We start from the raw sequence: 23,495 nt of genomic DNA on the forward strand, positions 1-23,495 counted from the left end.
TCCGGATCAAGTTTCCATTAATGTAATCCAGAAGTAAGCACTCAAGCCTGCTTGTCAACAGCATCTTCATAGCTGTAGCTCAACGGGCTATGACGTAAAACGTGTCCCAAGCCTGTTTTCGTCTCAAGCACTGTATGTTTTAATGAGAGTAACTCCCAGGCCGAGACAGACTTTTATTAAATTTCAGCCCCGATCTGAGAAGAGTTGAGGAACCCTGCCAAAGACTAAAAGCAGTTATCTATCACCCATAATGTTGCGCAAAACTTGTTACAAAGATACACACACACAGAGGAGGATAAAATAATACCTAAAAGTCGCTATTCGTCATCTGGAGCTCTGCAGTGTTATGTATGGTTCCTCATCAAACACTGCACACAGAGACTTTTCTAACCTCTGAAGAATGAGCCTGAGACAAAGACACTAACCTCTGATACTATTTATCTTACTGTTAACTTGAAAGGGTTCCTCTATCTGCTCCCTTTTCTCTCCCTCATCCCTCTTTCTCTTAATTTTCTGTCATTTAACTCGCATCCTTCCCCCATACTGGAGCCTGCAGGAAAATCATTCATCACACTCAATCACTCACTATGCATTGACCTCTCAAGCTGCATTACCTTGGTGAGACTGCGGGCAGCACTGTCCTTTCCCCCGGGCGTGAGGTTCCTGAGCTGGACGTCCAGCAGTTCGACCAGTTGGGCCATGGCCCGCACCGTGGATGGCACATCGCCAGGACGCAGAAGCCCTTTGGTCTGCTCTGCCAGCTCCCTGGCCACGATTGCCGCTGTCTCACCCGAACGGAGCTGGGAGCCACACAGGGTGGTGGGGTGGAGAGAGGGATAAAGTGAGATGAGTCACATGAGGTGAGAAGAGAGGGGAGAGTCGCAAAAACGAGAGAAAGTTAGCGAGGGCGTGAAGAGGAGGACAGTGAGAGACAGTGGAGAGAGAAGAGAACAGCAAAAGACAGATGGAAAAATGAGAGAACGGGCAGAGAGGTGAAGGACAGATGGAGTGAGAGAAGTAAATTTGGAGGGATGGGAGTGAGCAAGACAAGAACAAAGATGGGCTGAAGGAGCATTAAGAGGACAAGAGCCACTAAGTCATTTGAAGCGGCGAGAGAAAGTCTGCATTGTTTTTCCAGCACCTCGTAACATTTAAGAATACTTTAAAGGGACGCTTCCTACTGCGGCACCTCTGCTGCAGTACTGGTTTCACAGGGACCATTTTTCCCCATATTTTGTCTTATAAAGAAAACCCTTAAAGCCTTGTGGCTCATGCGTGGACAGACACAAAGTCATAAATTGAAATTGTGTGAAGTTAACTGGGCCAGCACTTTCCAGAATAAAAATATCCCGAAGAATCGAACACAATGATGTTTTCCACTCAATGGCAATGTATTCTATGCTGTTGGCTGTTAGCCTATCATGAAGACTACAGTGAGGGCAAATGACCTTATAGGATATTACCATTCCCCTACAGCTATATAAAGTCTCTAACATCTCAAACACGAGTTAGGGTTAACAAATGAAGACGGATACGTGACCCACATCTTCCCCTGTGGTCACTGCATCTTCATGCGTGAGAAACTGCTCCAGGACTATATCCATAACACAAACCCTTAGACCAGGGCTCAGTGTGGGCAATGAGGGCCAGCAGCAGCATTCAGACTTACTTTCTGCATGATGTGGTTGACCCAGGGTGACGTGCAGTTGCTGAGGTCAGGGCCTTGGGGATCCCAGTAGCCCACATGGGCCATGCACACGTATGTGGCCACGCCTGCAAGACAAGCAAAACACACAGTGTAACGTGATCAGACTACACAATTTTTTTTCGTCTTTGCTGATGGTCACCGTGTCAGATCTAATGATCACAGTGCTAAAAACTCTTGCCATGTCTTGGTCGGGTGACTGGCAAGATTGCACGTATGACCCCAACCGATCACAGCACGTCTTGGTTCGTCTTATTGCACATGTATTACTCACGTTGTGGGGACATAAATCTGTTTGCACAGTCACATTGTGGGGAGTTCCTGTACTTGTGGGGACAAAATGCAGGTGTCCATAATGTAATCATTAAATTTTAGGGTGAAGACTTGGGTTAAGGTTAGGGTAGGGGAACTGAATCCCACCCCCTAAGCAGCGGTGGAGGGGAGGTGCTCGGTCCATCCCCCCGTACACTCTACCCCCACGATCCCGGTTAGGGTGAGTGTTAGGGTCAGGCAAGTAGTGGTTATGGTTATGGTTAGGGTAAGTCCCCAGGAAATGAATGTAAGTCTATGTAATGTCGCCACGAGTGATGTCATTCTGTTCTACAGTCATATTTACTAGGCAGAGGGTACCTCATTGTGTTTTTACAGAGAAATCATTGCCCCAGAGGCTAAACAAAGTAAAATTTCTGACAGTTTATTGTTTGCTTAAAGGCAATATTTGAAAACAATTCTATTTGGATTGTAAGCTTGTGAAACGTACAGATGTTGTCAGATATCAGTGTTGAAGCTGGTTCTTCTTCTTCCTGTCAGATTTCATCAGATAAACATGGAAAGATGAGGAGCAGCGATTTGGACTTGCCTCTGCTCACATCAGAGACTTTCAAGGAGCAGGCCACATATCTCAAGTTTGTAACGCATCAGTAAGTATATATATATATATATATATATATATATAAATTGTTAAATGCTTTTTTGCTTAACCATTTCTGAACTTTTCTTGCAGACAATGGACGTTCCTAGGACACGGCAAAATTGATTTGGACACAGGCAACCTGTGGCCGACATGTGTCATGACATTGTAGAGATGACCTGCAGCAAAGTCTTCGATACTGTTGAACCACAGGTTTACAGCTAGATGTGTAACCACATTTCCACGGAGGGTGAAACACCACAGAGGGAGCGGAACTACTGTAGATTGACACCTGAGGATATCCAAGCTAGCCAGGGAAATTCGCTTCATGGCTTTCTTGCAGAAGAAATGGAAGCCAATGCTGAGCCGTCTGAAAACTCGGAACGCAGAAGAGGTGGCCAAGAAAGTGAGCTACAGACTGGATATTATCAAGCAGCGGTCCGCTTCTCTTCCTCGATCACTGCGATCTGTTGAGATTGAAACATCACATTTTCAAACTGTGAAAATGGTTTACCAGATCAGCAGCATATTACACAAGCTCCTGAACATTCCTGAATCCTCTGAAGAAGAATACCTCAGCTCTTCGTCACAGTTGTCCGATTCCTACAATGTGTCCAAGGTCAAGGAGAACAGAGGGTACCAAAAAGCTCTCAGATCTCAGAGCTCCCGAATACCAAAGAGGAGTTATCACAGAGAGAGAAGGCCTTTCTTGCTGTATTCCTTGGTAAGATGCTCGACCACACTGCCTACTCCACCAAGATGTCGGTGCTTGACTTGGGCTTTGAAGGAATGTTGAAAAGTCTGGGGCAGACTATGACAGAAGAACGTTGTACTCTCCCACAGACCTGTGGAAACCTCCACCTTACCATCTTTAAGAACCTTTGTCAGAAGTTTAGATCCACACAGCTGATGCAGACTGCCATCACATCTGATGATTTGGTGTTTGTGGAGGCAGCTGCCAGGGAATTACAAGCACAGCTGCAGAAGACTACCTGCCAAGGGCCCCCCTTTATTATGAAAGTGAGGAGGTTTTTCGGAAGAAAAAGCAACAAAGTTGCCCCAGCCTGTTAGGTTGACATCTCCGTGTCCCACAGTGAAGTCGTCGAAGTGTAGAATGGATCATCATCCATGCGTCAGAAGAGACAGAAGCGGCCTGTCATCACCTGGATGTTCTCTGTCATTTGAGGTGTCCCTTCACCTTCTGCATCAGGGGTTGATCACAGGATGAGTGACTCTTTCATTTCACATTCAATCTTTCTCTCATATTCTTTCTTTATTGTTTTGCATTTACCCTGAAAAAACAATCACTCTTTTCCCCTAAAAATTAGATGGATTGTTTTTCAAGATGAATGCCCCCTTAAAAAAAGATGTGTTGTTTCGATGTTTGTTTGACAAAGTAGAGCTGAAGCTTGCGAGCCTCTGCTCTACTTGGTCTCTGTCACAACGAACACATCCTTTTTAAGGGTGAGGGTAACACGGAGGCTCAGTGTGTCCTCACAAGGAAAAGGCTGAAGATTCAGTTTCTAAATCTCTTTTCTGTGTGGAGTTTGCACAATCTCCTCCTGTTGACATGGTTTTCTCCAGGTGCTCAGGTTTCCTCCCACATTCAAAAATCAAAATTTGGACTTAAATAACTTAAATAAATAAATTTGGATTATTAAATGTAATCAATCAATCATGGAGGGGAATTTTGATACAACGTACAGTAGTCATTTTAAAAGGCTTAGTCGTGTTATTTAGCACTTACAGTCAAATTAAAGAAGAGCAAGTGCAGCACAGTGTAGACATTTCTAACTGAGTTATACTGTTAACATTTTTTAAAAAAGTTCTTTTTAAAGTAGCATCCAGGACTGAAATGGAGCTCAGTGAAAGTTCTGTCAGGAAGACTATCTCCTTTGTCGTCACCCTGCACAGTTTCCCGCTATCTCTACGCTCCGCAAACTGATCTATGTCCTCATCCAATCACAATGTGACACAATCACCTCTAGCCAATCACCTGTAAACTGTTGAACTTTAAATATCTCGTCTCTCCCTGCTGTTATTTAGCTGCTCATCAGCACCTGCTTCTAAATATTGCAGACAGTAGTCACTGAAGGGTACAGTTCACATGCACATAAATGTGATGCACTGTTTGAATTAGCAGCCAGCAGCAAGTGGAGCAAACAAGCCCAGCTACAACGTTAAACTACTTCTTCCAGGTTAAGATCATAAAGGGATGCTGTGTTCTGCCCCTTTTACTTTTGGATTTAATTATGGTTTAAAAATGCTTTCACTTGAAAAAAGGGTTTGAAACTGTTTGCACCTTTTCCAATAAAACAAGTCTAATGTGGTTACGGTTGTATTGCTACTACATTTTGCTGACAGCTGTGCAAAGAATAAGTAGACGAAAACCAAATGCAGATAAAGGAGTAAAATAAAACACAATTGCATCGCACTGGACAAAGCTTTCACACACACTCTGATGAACGTTCTGCTGTCCAGCCACCCGCGCAGCTTCCTTACCCAGTGTCCCGACAGGGCAGGGCTGCTTTGCTGTCTGGCCCTGCTGCGTCCGGGGCCACGATATGTCGGCGGTCACCCTTGGGCTGCAGAAGTCTTGCGGAGGCAGGGCAGGAGGCTGCGGGGGCGCTGGAGGGAGCTGCACTGGAGGGGAGCGTCCTCCAGCTTTCTGGTTGGTGTCAGGAATCTGGTTGGTGTCCGACGACGAGCCGCCCGCGGGCACCAGGACGGGCTGGCGAACCGTGGTGGTGGTTCGGTAGCGCTGGCCGGGGGAGGTGGTGAGGAGAGGCCGCGGGGTGGTGTAGTAGGGAGGAGAACGGGTGGTGGTGGTGCGGCTGGTAGATGAAGAGGAAGAACCTCCACCACCAACTGGACCTCCACCTCCTCCTCCTCCTCCTCCTCCTCCACCTCCTCCTCCTCGGATAGGAGGCATCATGGGAGGCGGGCGATAATCTGAAAAGGAAAGAGAAAGAAAGAGGATTTAATTTTTAAAAAAAAAATCACATTGCCAGGAGCCAAACGATTTGTGGGTCCCAATATGACTGTAGTGCGGATGTTTTTATGAGCTCTCCATGCCAGGACATGAGTTAAAAATGTATTCCTGAGATGAAAAAGTAAGAACAACAGAGTTAAAGGAACTGCGATCAAGCAAACCATCTGTGTCAGCACCAAGAGAAGTGAGCAGCGGCCTACGAGCATAAATAAAATTATGGTGACAGACACAAACACATTTGCAGGTGTTCATTTGCACAGCACTTAATAGCTTTGATGGAGAGCAGCTCATGTTTCTGATGACTTCCAAATGTTTCAGTGTTAAAATAAAGTATAAGCACAATATCTCCCGGTAAGACAAACTGTCGCGCACAAGGTGACCAGTCTTTCCTGTGGGACTGCCACACAGTCGTGGTTCTTGCTGCCTATTCTGGCAGAAAAAAAACATTCTTTCAGCATCATGCATGATTCATAACGCCATGACATCACGAGAGGCAAGGAGGCCACTAAAATGCACATGACACACTCTTTTATTGTCAATATTTCATTGTACAAAGGCTCAATTATTCACACTGACCCTGTTCAGGGGACAGAAATAAAGAATGGATTGATGACATGAGAGGAGTAGAGCACGTGTTTGTGAAGTGCTATAACGTCCTCTTCTGAACACACTATACCAGCACTCTATCTTCAAACCTCCTGCTGCTTTCAACCGCACATGGTACAAATCAATACTGAGGGATCGAAAGTTGAGTCAAAGGAAATAATTGTTTAATTACTTTCCTTCTGAATCATTTTCATTGGTCCCAAATCATTTGGAAGTCTATTAGTGTGATACTGCATACAGGTGGAGCCCATTTTCTAAAGGCACATCTTTACTTGGAATCACTCTTTAACAAAGCGGAGAATAGATCTGTCTGTAACTATGAACACTTTTATGATACAGCGGAGACAGCCTAAAAGTATTTTGAATAAAAATGCAAATTAATATACTCAAGAATATTTGTGATTACTGAAAACAAACCCACAACCCTTAAGTTTGAACCTGCAGATGTTCCACAGTATGTGAATTAGTATGAATAGCCCCAAACCTTTTTTTTTTTTATTCTGAATAAACTGTATGCTTTTGCACCTGGTCTTTCTAGAGACAACTACAACTGAGTGCTTATGCCAAATCAATGCAGCACACTCAATATACTTTGCTTGCAGGCCTATATGGCTGATAACAACAGTCTTTTCTTCATCTTCCTATTACAAATTCACAGCATGTGGATTTCTTCAAGTACATATCAAAGCAAGCATGCAAACAAATAGAGAGACAAACACACATAAGCACAGAGTTCTCACAGTTTCATGTGCTGCGACTTTTACAAGAGAAATATATTTTTCTCTATAATCTCAGGCTCCATGTTTAGTTGTAAGAATACTGTCAACACACAATAAGGAAACCTAAACCTAACAGTGAAATATTCCAGAGTCCAGAGAAAGCTGACCCAGGCTGAACTTGCCTAAAAGATTTTCCTCACCACCTCCACGCCAACCTGCAACTATGAATATGATTTATTTTCTTCTGAAGAGTGTGCAATATACCGACACCACGCTACATGATTTCTGGGTAATGGAGTCCTTCAAGCTCTCAAAAATTCAGCTATCGCTCGCTGCCAGTCGGAGTAGCAAAAGTGTGAGGTTGCCTTGTGCAGCTTTGAGTCTGCGCCGATGTGAAAAATTCTCTACTCCGTGATTTTCAGCAAAAATGGAAAGCGCAGGCACTTGTGTTTCTCTGTCTGAGGGGGTTGGTGTGCCTAAGGCCATAATATGTACAACATGCTGGTCATTGACATTGAAGGGTTATAGAGTTTGTCATCTCTCAATGGGGCTGTATGTGTTGTTCAGGAAACGGCTGTGATTGTAAGAATTTAACCAGCACAGGCTGGTATAATATTTGTAACCCGATGGGTTTTGCTGCACTGTATAGAGATTTCTATGAGGTCTGATTTGGGATGTAATGTCCACAAAATTAGCTTACAGTAGTTTTTTGGTAAAAGTCTTTTTTTTTTTTGCTCCTTTGGGGCTAAAGGGAAGGTGTGAGTGCAGTGAATGAAGTGTGAGCGCGTGGACATGTGGGTGGTGGGAAAGACTGGGTGTTTATTTACTGTGAACCGAAGTTGTCCCTTCCTGTGGATTTTAGGTTTAATTAAAGAGCCCATACCCCCTCCCCCCTCCCCCTCCTCTGTCTGTCTGTCTGGTTGACTGACAGCCATGCAACATGCTGCTCCTCCTGTACGTTCTGTTCTCTTCCTCCACAACTCAATGGAGTGTTTCCGTACCTAAACTGTGCTGCTCCCCGTTCCTGAATCACTGCCGCCCTGCCTCATGCATTCTCCACGGAACATTGCCATCAATCATGCGTAGCAGCAGTGGCCTAGGGACTAGCTGTCAATCTGTGTGTGTGTGTGTGTGTGTGTGTGTGTGCGCGCATGTGTGTACTTACAAAACAGACAGCCAGTGTGTGTGTGTGCGTCTATCTCTACTCAAACGGGAAGCTCCATTAGGGCCTCTGCCACAACAATGGAAGAGTAATGGTGTGTGTGTGTGTGCGTGCATGTGTGTGCGTCTGTCTGAGGTTGATGTCTGCTGTCATTTGAGTACAGCGGGAGAAAACACAGGGGCTGGCAGCTTGAGGTGAGGTAACACAAAAGCCTGCAAGCATCACAGGCAAGGGGCCATAGCACTTCACTACCCATGCATCTCCATCCCTCTACCTTCCTGTTCTCTTGACATTTTCCACCTGATTTGATCGCTCACTCATAACTTCCTTTCACTTTCTGCCACACTTTAATTCTCCCTATCTCCATTTCTATATTTCCCAGCGCTCTCTTTCAAGTGCGCTCTCCTGTGTGTTTATTTTGTCCTCCTTTGCTCTCTCCTTTGCGACACTTGGATGAAAAAAAAAAAAAAAACAAGATCTTGTCACGTGCTGAATTCATCACTTGCATCACTCAGGATGATGTGAAAGATGCTGTGCTGAACTACAGCAACATGACATAACAGCTTCATGAAACATTTATAGAGAAAAAGGCTAGAGGTTGTACTCATGGGGACTGACATATCTCCCTGCGTTTAAGCTTAGGAAGCATTGACTAAATGCGCTATGACAACTTCATGATGTCAGCCAACCTAAACATTGCACTCTTTGCCGCGACTGATGCCAAAACAACAAGCGTGTGACACAAAGTAAAACTACAGTCATAAGTTCAGTTAAGAGTTCAGCACTTTGTGTATGCCCTGCATGTGGGCGACATATCTTGACAGATATGCTTTAGGAAAAATGTCAGTTATATTACATGCCGCATGATAAGCGTGGCTCTTCAACAGCCACATTTTACTGTAGAAACGTAAGAAATGCATTGTTGCTGCTTTGGCTCAGGATTAAGCCCTTCACCAATGATTCTATCTTGCAGTGGCCGATACATTTGGCTCCTCGTTGACGCTGTGTATGCATGCAGCATCACAATCAGTTAAATAAATAAGGTGTAATTTAACAAACCGTGTCATTGGCAACACTCCTCAAATATATAAAACACAATCCTCACTATTATTTTTGTTCATCCTTTAATTACAATTTGCTTGAAATCATTTGTTTGAACAAAATTTCTAACTCACAGTAGCACAATGTGAGCAAATCATAATGAGACAATACCACTAATTGCTGATACGCCCTAATTCTATTCTATTCTTCTGGTCAAGAGGGGAGTGTGCCATGTAGTTGAAAGCTGCAGAACTACTAATGGACCCTGGCAGTTTTTGTCTGCTGCTGTCCACATGGTCAAGAATAGACTTTTGATTTCAGCTGTCGAGCTAACATGGATGAGAAGTCCTTTCAGTGGTCAGAGAAAGTGAAATTCAAACATCTACTGCTCAAGGCATCTGGCAAACTCTTTGCTGAAGAAAGCCGTTTGGTACGATCGAAAGCTCCAGAACAGCTGGAATGGTGAGAATGTTTTGTCGACTCTTGTATTTTGTTTGTTTTCCTGACCCGTAGCAAGCCCATTGGGAAGGTGAGACAATGGCAGGCTGGCAGTAAACTTGTTCCTGGAGTTGTCTATCTGTCACCACACTGGAGTGGCCATAGAGACGCTGTCAGTCAGCCTGGGATGCTAGCACATGATCATCTGACATGCAGACAGACGTGCCTGTGTGTGTGTGTGTGTGTGTGTGTGTGTGTGTGTGTGTGTGTGTGTGTGCATATGACTGTGTGTGGCGATGTTTTTCTGTGTGGGTAAGACTGCCTGTCTCTGCCTCCGCTCTGTTTTGCAGAGAATGCGCTTGACTTCTCACTCGGTAAACAGAGGGATCGTAAATCCACAACACAAAAGGTAGAAGGCAGGGAGGAGAGAGGAGAGGGAAAATGAACTTCCCCTGGCAAGTTTCCCACATCGTCAGAAAAGCGGCAGACAGCGAGTGAGGGAGAGGGAGGGAGTGGAACAGAAGCAAAGAGAAGAGGGATTTGAATTAAGGCAGAAGTTTCACAGAGCTGAGACCGAACTGTCTATTATACTCGTATGGTCTTCTTAATATGCAAGATGATTACTTTCTTGCACTTTCCTTAAAAGTTGCCGCCTCTTTGCCTCCACACACACATGCACACACACCATCCTGATCAGCAGGGAGGGGTGGATCCAGAGGGGTACCAGTGAAATGATAATCTGGAGGGCACAAAGCTTTCTAGGCTGGATAGTAGCATAGACACTGAATAGGGCTGCATACTGTGATAACACTGCCCCTATGGCTGGAGTGCACACACACACTCACTTGTGCAGACACTCAGCTGTGCTCCAAGCAACACACACACACACACACACACACACACACACACACGCGCGCATGCAGATACGCACACACTTGAACAGAAATTTACTTTTTTCACTCGTTTCAGTGCAATGCAAAACACACACTCACGCACACACGGAGCTTGTGGCGAGTGGCTCGCGCCTGCTGATAAGACAGAATGGAGCACTTCAAAGCGGTGATACTTTGAGATAGAAAACAACCTCAACTAATAGAGCCTCCCTCAAGATGGCTGGCAGGCACCACCACGTTCCACAGCTTATGTGTCACATACAGACGCCACATCAGCCGCCGCTCAGCCCTGTCGGCTTACCGGTTGCGTAATCATGTCATCCCTCTGCTGAGGTTGGAGACACCTGAAGCAAGTTTGCCAATTACATGCTTCTCTCTTAATCAGGGGAAGTTCCCTTGTTCAAAGCAAAAACCTAATGGGACAGACCAGTTTCTTTTTTTTTTTTGTTTCCCTGCTTAATAATTGAGGGAATCATCAGCATATTGCTTTAAAGTCCAGATCGTGCCTCTCCTATTGGACAACAGCTGCAGAATGAATATATAGTTGGCATCCAGCGAAATCCTATTACTGTGGTAAAATGAGCGCTGTAGCCTTGCAAATGACCCTGTGGCTATTCAATATTTTGCTCCCCATAATTTATCACCAAGCCCCATCATTTAGAGATTAAGATTGTATCCACTTTGGTGCCCTCCTGCACGTTTTCCTACATTTCCAAAATGAAATCTGAATAGACAGCCACAGCGACACACTCTGCTCGCTGCTCTCTTCTGTATTTACTTCCTGTGAGGCTGTGGGCTTCCCTTCCACCCTGTCGTCCTAGGCTAGGCCTGCTTAATTTGGCATCTGCTTTTTGGCAGAAGAGAAGCGGTGTGGAGGCCAAACGCATGCAGAGGGTCTGGCTGGGGCAATCCAATCGATAAGGACACACTGCAGGCAAGGAACAGGTGCACCAGACTCTCTGAAGCAGAGCCCAGTGTCTGCTGAGACGGCTGTGTCGTAAGCTATTTGGGAAGGAGGGAGGTAGGCAGGGAGGGAGAAGGCAGGAGGTAAAAAACGAAGAGGAGAGAGGACAGAGGTGAGAGCAGGAGTGGAGATTGAGGCGTAAAAGACTATATGTTCATGTTGCCTTGAAAAATACTGTTTGATGCTGTGCAGTATGACTTGAACAGTTCTGTTTGAGAAATCAGATCCAATACACATGATTAACAACATCGCAGTCCCACAACTGGGAGAATAAAATTCTGAATCCAAGGATTTATGTTTTGCAAACAATCATAAACACACTAAGTAAACCTGCTTTTATTTTAACAGAGCTCAATCATCTGAAGTGGTGTGAACAGTCAGGTCTATCAGGGACTGTACACAGACAATGTGCACACCCACGCACGCACACAATTTGGTGTGAGAAGCCAGAAATGTGCTGAGAGTTGGTCTAATCAGTGATCTGGTGAAAGAGGGTTGCCACTTCAACCATTAACTCTTTTTATTCTCCCCACTTTAGCTTGCTTCCAACATTTCCTGCTCTGCTTAGTCCTGTCGCTTGATTGCAATCTGGTGCCAATGAAAAAAGAGAGAGGAAAGGAGAGGAGGGGAGAGGATAGGTGGGGGAGGATGGTGTAAATAAATGGAGGGGGGTAAAGACAATAGATACTCCATGCTTGACTTCCTTAGGAAATGGAGCACTGTGATTCCATCCATTAAGAGTTCAAAGGTGAACATTTAAATTTCCGTGAACTGACAGAGTGGCCAGCAGAGGTCATCTCTATATAACTGTGTGTTTAAGGGATTAGAATAGAATGCCAGCGTTTGATTACTCTCTAATTAAGATTGAGGATATCACTTTTGACATTTTAAATATCTGACTGAAGTAAGCAACGGGCTAGTATAATTGAGTTTTTATCTGTGGTTACATGGATTTCACACCGATTTACACAGAGTTTCCACTTGTCAAAGCCCTACGAACACCAAAATGATGCTTGAGCAAATTGCGTTGAAACTCTCAAATCAAAGACAAATGGAAAAAAAAAAAAAAATTAAAAAAAATCTCTGATCTTATTAGATAGCACTAAGAAGCAGACTCTAAAGGTTAGAGCAATTTTTCATTGTTAATCATTGTTTTTAACAGCGTAGTTTAGAGGAAGGAATGAGAAGCTGTAGGTGTTAATGTTTGGTGCCTGATTTTGGGCAATACAAATGTAGCATCAGATTTTTTTAAACTGTGCAAACTGAACATCGCACATCTGTGTAAAAGCACTGAAATAATCTTGCACAAGGTGAACGCTCTGACGTAAGTTAGAATAAAGTTGAAATCATTATTGTAAGTAGGTGCAAAAAACAACAACAAAATACCTCCGGGGTTGCTCAGGAAAATTACTTATGTACCTTTCCTGTTCTACTAATTTCAGTGTGCTTGTTCTATCCAATAGAATATGCTATCAGATTGTCTCACTTGACTGTAAGAACTTAAGTAGATCATTACCTTAAAGGGCTCGAGTGAGGCGGCAGCACGACAAAGTGAACACACAGTGCTTGTGAGACTTAAAGCCTGTGAAAATCTGCACCAAGGATGAAAGAAAAAAATACAGAGAGGTGCAGGTAGCAGGAGAAAATGAGACTGAGATAGAGAAAGATAATAAAGGTGAAACAAACACGGGAAAGGCAGTGTGTACACACTGGGATCTATTCAGTTTTGGCTCTGTTTGCCCCTCCTTTCCTGAAGATGCGGATAACATGAATAATTTTGCGACTTTGTTGGGAAAACTTTCTAAAGTGTGGCAAGGCAGACTGGAGGTGATAAATTATTCAAATGTTTCATTGGAGCCATGCCGCTTGCGTAGGGCAGGCCTCTATAATATGCATGTAAGAAGACATGATGAAACAACTCCATAAACAGTAGAGAGTGAGGGAGTGTTTGGGGAGCGTGTGGCAGAAGGATGGGGTAACACAGACGCAAGTGACTTTGACTCTATGTCGGCATCCACGCACTGGGCCTCTATGATATATACATCTAAGGACACTCGATGAAATAGCCTTGTGTGAGTGGGGTAAAGGGGTGAGCGCAGAAAAAGGAGGGCAATATAAGCGGTAGATAAGGGCGACAGAGAGAAAAACAGTGCAAAACACGGAGTTAAAGGGAAAGATATATGAGAAGAGGAAGGGGAAATATCGAGATTCCTGCCATTGTGAGTGAACATGTTTGTGTGAGAGACAGGGGGAGAAAGAACGGGTATTTAATAGACAAAGAAGAAACACAAACAGACATGGGAAACAATGAATGCAGAGAGGCAGTTCACTTTCTTCTCAAGTACCAAGGGAGGGAGAATATGCATTTCAAAAAGATCATTTTCTGCTGCATCATTGGTGTGATGGAATACATGAGAGAACACCTTTATATTATCTGCTGGCCTACGGTGAACTAACTTTCCTTTTTATATCCTCCCAGTGATGTTTAAATTCTTATGCTTCAATACTTTATTCAATACCTTATACTTAGAGGGATATAAACACCTTTTTTTTCTGAACCCCTTTTTGTTTATTTATGAAAAACAAAACAAAAAAAACAATCCAATCATCTCACACACAGCAGTGTTTAATGTTGTCTTACAATGAACACCAATACTTGACAGAACTAAAATCTAGTATTACAGAATTGGCAAAATTATGACTTAAATTAAGACTTATTTTCACTTAATTTAGGATGTGTGTCTTGAGTCCAAACAATGCCAATACTTCAGAATGAACTCTTCTAAACGGCCTTTGTTAGCCAGCTGGACAGACAAAACACTGTAAGTGGTGCTCTACGTTGTACCCCAATTACACTGAGTCCTCAGTGGCCCACCTCGGCCTTATCACACTCCATGGCCCATTTCCTGCCTCGTTTCATATCTTTAAGAAGTCCACATGAGTTGAAACAAAAGCAGGGGGAGCAATACACTACATCAGCAATGAGTGGAAACCCTCAGAATGGCCCCTTCCTTTGGCCTGTTTCCTGAACTAAGAAAAAAAAAACCCCATCAGGGCTGGAACATACCAGGTTTGATCATAGCCACTTCATTGTATATCAGAAGAATCAGAGGGACAAAACCCTTTATTCGTCACACAGATACATGCATCATGCCCACACACGCCATGCACTGGTGAAATTTATCTTCCGCCTTTAACCCATCCTGGTCGTCCTTCCTCCGCGGCAGACCAGGAGCGATGGGCTGCCATCCAACCGGCGCCCGGGGACCCAGTTCCTTGTGTCACCATTGGTCAGGTGGTGATCTTCTTGCATGTTTTTAGTGGGGGTATATTTTATGGAGGATACCCCAGGTGAACACGGGGAGAACATGCAAACTCCACACAGAAAGGCCTTTTTTCCTCAAGCAGCAGGCACTGAAGGCATGGTGGAGGCCCGCAGCGAGAATCGAACCTGGGACCTTCTTGCTGTGAGGCGACAGTGTTGCCACCGTGCCACCGTGCCACATATACTTAATATACTGATAGTGAGCATAAAAAATGCCTTAGACAAGGCTAGACAGAGCGAAGAGCAAAATATAGCGTCCACATAGAACAACATAAAAGTGGAATGAATCGACTTGTCCCCTCATTTTCCAAAGAATGAGAAAATCATGCAGTTAATCCTTGTCTTCATTGAGTGAGGGAGCGGAGCAAGGAGGCGAGTAAAGGAGTGGGGCTGCATTGATTGTATGTATTTATCTCCTGCTGGTCAGCAGTCTGGCTTGTTGCCGTGCACTGGAGGTCATTCTCCACACTGAATCCCCATTGATCTCTTTAGAGCCTCCAGAGACACCCCGAGCTCCATTATGAGAGTGATCACACTCTCAAGCGTACACCAATAAACACGTATGCATGCTCATGAATAGAGAAGCACAAACTCATGCTCTAAGTGCATTAGCACATTACGACACGGCCGTGCACACCATTATGCATGCATAAACACACGCACACACGCATTTTTACAGCGTGGCCTCACTTCACACATGCACACTGATCGGTAGAAACCAAGTTTAGTGCTGCCTCTCTCTATAATTCCTTGTTCTGTGCCTCCTAACTGCGTGTAAGAGCATGCATTAATTCAGACATCATTTAATAAGACACGCAGCCAGACTGCCTTGACCACTCCATAGAAAGGTGCTGAAAGGCAATTACGTTGGGCAAATAGCCCTTCAGGCTCCAGAGGCCTAAGCCCTTCCATCCAGGCAAAGAAAGGAGAGGAGGGTTCACTCTAACCTCACAACAGGGTTGACAGAGAGTCGCTCTGGGTCAGACAGTGTTCCTTGGCCTTTCAGACGGACACAGCAATGATAGTTAACACCCGTATTATTGGCTTACATAAATGAGACTACCTGCAAACTGGATTCATGACCCTCCAGACCTGGGTTGAAAATGGGTGAGACACCGTACAGCTTAGATAAACAAGCACATCGGTGAGTTTCATACAGAAGAACCGCAACCGACCAAGCACAAAGATGAATGGAATTAGGGCGGTCAACGTATTTTTTGGCCACAACATAACACTGATGTTCTCACCATATAAGACGAATGCAAGTTCAATATTTACTTTTCTTTTAGCTCTGTTTTGGTCTCCACCAACCCGTTAGGGAAATATTTGGCTTTTAGCCACTAAATGCACCACTATATTCACCAGCCACTCGCTAACTTTGATTGTCTGCTGTTTGGTGCTAAGCAGGTAGTGGCGGGTAGTGTACAGGTAGTTTATCAATGCTTTTTGGTAAAAAAAATAATAATAATAATAATAGCTGCCAACTGTGGCTAAGGCTAAATGCTTAGAGCTGGAGTCAAGAAGTAACTATTTGTGGTTTGCTTCTATGAGCAGCTCCTTTTCACTCCAAATATTGATCAATGCAGCTTTACTGTAGTAAACTCCAAAGAGTTTTTTCTAGAGAAAATAACTGTAGCCTCATCTGAATTTGGGTCAACAATAAACCAACAAAAACAAAACCAGTCAAACACAGGCTGAAGCATCTTCACAGTGTCTAAAGCGGACATCCTGTATGAAAGCAGCATTAGTTCATCCTCCCTCCAGACACTCCTGGCTGCATTCTCGAGACATGCATTAGGATTTGTTAAACAGCTGGGGAAACTGAAGTAAAGTGCTGGCAAGTGGTAAAGTAAAAGGCAAGAGGCATTTACAGTATGTAAAGCACAGCATGACATCATTAGAAATATTCCTCTGAAGGCAGAGATCAAGGCAGTCTTTCTGATGCCTTTGCAAGTTTCTCTTTGGTAACATAAAGCAGAAACACAAACTGCATCTCTGCCTACATCTAGAACATAAATGGTATATCCAGAACCATCTCGAAAAGTTTTTGTTTCTTTGAATTATAAAGACATGTAGATTCCATGGGTGGGACGGTGGGGGAATAGTCATAAATGAGAATCGTGACAGCACAGATGGTGCTTTTCTTTCTTTTTAAGTCATTTTGCAGAATTAATTATTGGGGGAAGATTAGTGGCTGTAAGTATTCCTTATGTCACAACAAAAAGCACTTATCATTGTGAATATTAAAATGAATGAATATTAAAAGCACTGCACATATGCCAAGGTATTTCATGTGAAGATTTCGAAAAAATCACAACAGAGCCTGTCCAATTATTGTAGTCTGGGAAAGTACTCAAACATGCATCTTTTTTCTTCTTATTACACACGGTGCTATGTTGAAAACCATTAAGAATGATGGGAGGAGGAGGAGGAGGAGGAGGGGGAGGAGTAAAGAGGAACTAGGTTGAAGGTGAGACCTACCATTGTTGCCAAAGTCCAGCGAGTACTTGACCACGTGGTAGTTATTCCACACGTACAGCAGGTTGTCTCTCGGGTTGTAATCCACTGCAGCGATGTACTGGTAGGAGTTAGGGAAGGGTATGTTAACTGTCATCTCCTTGCTCTTATCGGTGTTGTACATGTAGTCGATTTTGTTCCCCGTCCCTTCATTGTCGTCATCTTCGTAGACGGTTTTGACCACGTACAGCACGCCGCAGATCATGAAGGCGTTGGAGGCAGAGCGTTTGTCATAGCTGGTGTCCCACGAGCCCTCGATGCGCAGGGTGTAGGGGTTGAGCTGGCTCACCACGATGCGCCCGTTGTTTTGCTCCGTTGCATAGATCACCCACAGCCCGTTCTCGTCCACCGCTAGGTCAATGTCCGACTTGCCCCCCCAGCGGTATGGCGAGGTGTCGTGGTAGTTGGCATTGGCAATGATGGCCTCGCCGCTCTTGATGCGAGTGCGCAGGTCAAACTTTACAATGTTGCGGGTGCGCTCCTTGTTGAAGAACAGCGCGCCGTCATATACAACAAAACCTGTCCCATCCACACGATGTGGGAGTTTATAGGTGGTGGTGGGGCGGCCTGCGATGAAGTCCTCCTTTGACGAGTACTCTGTCAGCGTGTCTGTGCGGTACGGCGTCCAGGGCATGTAGTAGATCTTGTCTGAGGCTTGCAGAGGGTCTTTGCACCATGCGCCCGACTGGTGATCAGACTCAAAGAGATGCTCGCTTTGGTACACTCCCCGCAGAATGCCAGGGCAGAGAAAAACTGAGGAACGAGTGACAAAATTTTCACATTAGACACATTTCCATGCAGGCGCTGCGAAATGTCAACTGCTCTCTCCAGATTTTTCCGACAGCGCCTGCAAAATGTTTGCCTCCTTTCATAAATGTTACATTGTGTTTTAACTTAACCTTAACCACCAGTGAGTGACGATGACATGATAGGCTCACTGTGTTGTGATTTGGATGTTGTATAGTCACTGTCACTCTTAAGCACAGCAACAGCATGCCTCCTATTCAACAGATAATACCCTGCTCTCACAGCAAAGAGAAAAAGAGAAAATGGCACATTTTGTTCTACTTCCCCCCCTTTCCCTCTATTCCCATTCCTCCCTCCCCAGCTCCTCATTAGTCTCATAGCTCTTTCTTCCCTTCTCTCCCTTTCTATCTCTGTCAAGAACAACCAACTGTAGAACCGAACATGTCTTTTATCGCCTGCTGTTTCTGCAATTGTTACCATAATTCATTTCCCACTCCGTGCTTGGTATTCCCATCTTGGAATACTGGGGTCATGTTTTATGAGTGGTGTGGGAGATGTAGTAAATTCTGGGAAGCCAGTGCGACCGGAGTCATAGGGACCTTTGTAATTTTACTGGAATGTTGTCACACACGCACACACACGCACACACAGACAGGCCAGATGTGCACTGTGGTTTTCCCATTCTTCCCAATAATAGAATTCCAGATCCCGTGCAAGGGCTGGGAATATTGATTTGATTTTCATTGGCTATTCAAAGCGCTGGCATAATTTTCATATCACGGGGAAGCATTTGAAATATTAAATGTCAATGTAATTCTCTGTTCATTGGCTCATCATAAAAATGTGCTCGACCCGTGGAGAGTTTGTTAAGTGACATTCTACACGATACCATGGAATAATATTGGCCTGGAGTGTGTCTAATGAGAACCAGTGTTTCGAAATTGCCTCTATATGCTGAGATCAAGCTGTCTTAATATAGAAGCACTGACTTTGAAAGAGATGTCAGTCTGCCATGAGGTACAAAACGCTTCAGGCACTGGCATCAAAAAGTGACACCCAACCCCGGATTTTGAGCATGTGTGCATGTGTGAATGTGGGCGTGCTTGTTTCGCAGACTTACCTTTTTGTTCCACTTCTGCATGAGCCAAAGGCAACAGATTTGAAGGCAAAAGAGGGGGAGAGAGGGAGAGAGGGAGAGAGAAAGAGAGAGACAAGAGACAAAAATAGATTAATGATGCAATAATAAGGAAATCATGATAATACAATCTCAGATCTCCATAATCGTTCTCATATTTCATCCTAACCTTGTGAGAGTGCCAGGATGCTCTCCATGTGTGATTGGTAATAACATTACGTAATCGTCTGAGGAGACTGCACTGCAACTGGGATGCTATCTGACAGTAAAGTATCTCACATGTGTTGTACACACGTACGTGGAGGAACACACACATGTGCCACGCAGACCGACGGAGAAAGGGAGAGGGACACTGAGAGCAAACACACAAGACCATGACACGACATGGAAAAACATAGAAAATCTCTTCCCAGAGCACGACAAAACACAGCAATACAAACTGACCTGAAATAATGAGCTTTTTAATGTATGCTAATAGCAACAGAGCAATGAAAACCAGAAAATTGATTTGATTACTGGGATAGCATTTCAGTGGACGAGCCAAAACCGACCACATTAAAATGCTTTCTGATGCACAGTGGGTGTGCAAATGTTTTGTGTATGTCACCTACTCTGTGTGACTCTGCGCATGAGTGTGTAATCATCTGTGTGTGGAGGTGGAAGCACACTGAATGCACTGGTTTGCCTCAACCCCAACACCAATTCCCTGTCTATTATATTCAAAGCTTTATCCTCAGAGCTTCGACAGAAGGTTGCTCATGTCGGCCCCACAATGAAATGTGCGCACTTGCTCGAAACCTCTTAAACATACGAATTCCATCCCACCTTTCTCCCAGGGGGGCTGAGTGGAATGTGAACATGGCAGAAACCTAATCCTGCAGGCAGTGCCCTTGTGTCTTTCAAGACCGTTAGAGACGTGCTGAATGGAACTGGTCTCCCAAGAGGAGAGGAGAGGAGAGGAGAGGAGAGGAGAGGAGAGGAGAGGAAAGGAAAGGAAAGGAAAGAGAGAGAGAGAAGCTGAGTCCTCAAAGGGAAAACATTTGGAAGGGCTTCCGGATGCCACATGTTTATATATAGCACAAGCGCACTACATATTGCACAGTACATGCATAAATTCTTTAGCATATTAAAGCCAAAACTCATCACCAACCACAAGACATACACAAACACATGTGACGCACAGAAACACACAGACGTACACACACACACACACACACACACACACACACACACACACACACACACACACACACACACACACACACAAGCAACCATTAAATCCTAGGCTCATGAAAAATGCATAGTAACTAGTGCGGCTTAGCACAACTCCCGATAAATAAGCAATCTCTGGAAGGAGATCGTGTTAAACCTGAAAAGTGTGTGTGTATGCGTGTGTACACTCGTGTGTTTGTGTGAGTGTGTACATGTGTTGTGTGTGTATCATGCGTGTGTGCCGTTACCATTCACCACAAGGAAGCGGTTCCCTTGTGTAAAAAGCTGGGAAAGAAAGCAGATAGTGTGTCTCTGCAGGGCGGTGTGTGAGTGTGTGCGCGCGATGGAACGGCAGATATTGATGGAAGAAACACACATACTTGCTCGCATTTAAACGATACAAAGAGATACTTTGCGGTTGAGAAGACGGGCATTAATGACACAGAAGAGCAAGAACTGCACATCACCTGAGTCTCTCCTACAACCTCCCAGACACAATGAAAAACACGCAGAGTTCAAGGTTCTTGGTAACTAACAGATTTCAAATGAAAAAGTGTGGCAGCAACAAATATACTAAATGGCACACAAAATGTCAAACAAATGTCATTCAATTTGTATTGCTGCTCGTTGTTTCGCCAGATTAGCAAGCGCCTCTATTGGCGATCTCATTGCGATGCTATTTTTTTTTCAAGACATCAATGTTTTTAATCTCCATGACAAGGATAAGAAATGTTTTTCACGCATCGCAGTTGTTCATCTTTTGGTGCGCAGGATTTTACAGAGGTAAACATACATTTATCAAAAGGTTTTCTCAAGGTGAGTTCAGGCAGAGATGTCTTTTGTGCTACTGTTAATTCAGCGCCAACGGTGGCTCCAGGAAGAAGAGAAGAAACATGGACGACAACAGCTCGCCAGAAAACGTCCTTTATTCCCAGAGAAAATGTCAACAAGAAAGCATCTCCTCTCAATCTTGCTCTCGGTGTTGTTCATAATTGAATCCTGCAGAGGTGTGGCATGTTTTTATCTACCTAGTATCTTTGACTGATCATTTACAAAACCACTTAGACTGCACTATTGAAGAGTTGGTTCTGTAGCAACTCAAGGAAAAAAAGAAAAAAAAAGAAATGTGCTCATTTATTCCTCGCAAGGCTTTGAATGAATATTAGAAAACAACAGCAGAACAATAACACCAGCAGTAATGCTCTGTTGTGAGACTGTATCGCCTGTCTAGTTGCACATTCATTAAAAATCATCTAAATATTCATTAATATCTGCCATGCCATTTTCTCAATTTTTCAAAATGTCTTTAATCACATGAACGGCTCTGACACTGTACCTTGGATGCCTGATCTGTCTTTTTCCCTCTCTCTTTCCATTTCTATTCCTCTCTCTCTCTCTCACACACACACACACACACACAGAAGCAGTGTTAACCTGACTATGCTGCAGTGTAAAGATAATTAGCATTTTTATTGAAAGCATATGGTTTATTAAGGAGGTATTCGTCTAGGAGGAAAGACGGTGTATGCGCTTGTGAATGTGTGTAACGTGCGTGTATGCGTGGTCCCGCAGACGAGTGGCGACAGCAGCCTCGCCACTATTATCTCTGATCTCCAATCAGCTCAGCCAGCGAAAGCCCAAGGTCATTTGTGGACACGGACCTTTTCCTCTTCCGCTCTGCTTTATTCTATTCTTCCTCTCTGTCCTCTCATTCTCACCTGCCATTCTCTCTCGTCGCTCCACGCTGTGCCTTTCTCTTCCATCATTCTCCCCGCTCCGTCCTCTATATTTCCACCACTTCCCCCTAACCCAAACCCGGTCCACCTCTCGCACTGTGTCTTTTATCAGTTAATTCATTCTTTCTGCTCCTCGTCTGCTGGCCTCGTCTAACCTATTTCTCTCTATCTCCGTTTCCGCTGTCGCTCCCTCACTCCGTCTCTCTCCTTCTGTCTCTTTGGTTCCTTTCCATCTTCCCTCGCTCTCTCTGGGAAACACAAAATCGCCCGCATATGTGTACGCACAAACACACACAGACAGTACTGTACATGCCCATACAGAGAGGGACGCACGCATGCGAGGGCCGAATCCTAGCTGTGAGCCATTGTTTCCACGACAACACGCGCACACTCACACATGTTATCATGATGAAGTTATTCCAAGGGTCCAATCTGACAGAAGTCTTTAATTGGACAAACAAGAAGGTGATTTTATCTTTTAATTAGCTTTCCTAGTGAGCCAAGTTCTATTGTCTAAAATAGACTGCATGGGTATTGCATAACATATCACTGGCTTTTCTGATTAATACACTAAATGTGGTAGTAGGCTAATTGCTTCATAATGACAGTTGGAGAGCCAGGGTGTATTGCATGAAGATGAGCAAATGCGCAGACATAATTCCAAGCTTTCTCATCTTTTTTTTTTTAATGGATGACCATGAATGAAACAATACAAATCATCATATCTCTTTTCTGCAGCATCGTGTCTTTGTAGAGATTAAATGTATCCCTGTGTGAGAGCTGCCTTGGAGAAGCAATTTGTACAGTAGTGTGCTAATGTATGGATATTTATAGTCTGCCTGCAGTGCTATGAGAAAGTATACACAGGTGGCTAATTACTGCCAAAGCTAGCTGGCTAGTTTGGCACTTGACTGCCACACACTCATACCACAGAGAACCAGAGAGAGAAAGCGAGAGAGCACTTGATTTTAGCTTTGGAAAACAGCCAGAAACCCGCAGTGCAGGGAGGAGAGATGAAGAGCTGTGAAGGTAGCGCAAGCCAAGAATCCTCAAGAAAAAAAAAAAAAAAAAAAAAAAAAAAAGGAGGGGAAGTGGAGGGGCAAAATTTCCCTGAAAACTGAACCGCACATAATTTAATTACCTGTTTTACAACCCACTTTGAGATTTGTTTACAATATCCATGCAGCAGGAAACGTAGCAGCTCGACTTCAGCATCAGGGCTCTGGAAAAGCATGTCCACAAGATGAAGTGGTGACTCTCTGGCTTGGCCGCAATCAGTGTGTGATTAGCAACACCTGGCCTCTGAGGTGATCGCTGTGGGTCAGGTGTTTACACTCACCAACCAGCGCTGCCAGTGCACTTAACGCTGTGGGACGCCCACTTGAGTTATGGA

The 23,495-nt window shown here is 44.3% G+C and overlaps 1 protein-coding gene across 8 annotated transcripts in view; it reads right to left on the minus strand.

Annotated features, from left to right (window-relative positions):
- adgrl3.1 (adhesion G protein-coupled receptor L3.1) overlaps window positions 1-23,495 on the minus strand; it is a 109,835-nt gene that overhangs the window by 37,127 nt on the left and 49,213 nt on the right. For all 8 annotated transcript variants that reach the window (XM_076729506.1, XM_076729505.1, XM_076729503.1 and 5 more), the window contains exons 6-10: window positions 19,140-19,154; window positions 17,237-18,025; window positions 5,118-5,567; window positions 1,670-1,773; window positions 615-800 (exon numbers count right to left, since the gene is read on the minus strand). In XM_076729506.1, the coding sequence (XP_076585621.1) occupies window positions 615-800; window positions 1,670-1,773; window positions 5,118-5,567; window positions 17,237-18,025; window positions 19,140-19,154 (1,544 nt within the window). The remainder of the gene's footprint in view (window positions 1-614; window positions 801-1,669; window positions 1,774-5,117; window positions 5,568-17,236; window positions 18,026-19,139; window positions 19,155-23,495) is intronic.

This window comes from Chaetodon auriga, chromosome 4 (assembly GCF_051107435.1).
Source record: "Chaetodon auriga isolate fChaAug3 chromosome 4, fChaAug3.hap1, whole genome shotgun sequence".
Taxonomy (NCBI): Eukaryota; Metazoa; Chordata; class Actinopteri; order Chaetodontiformes; family Chaetodontidae; genus Chaetodon; species Chaetodon auriga.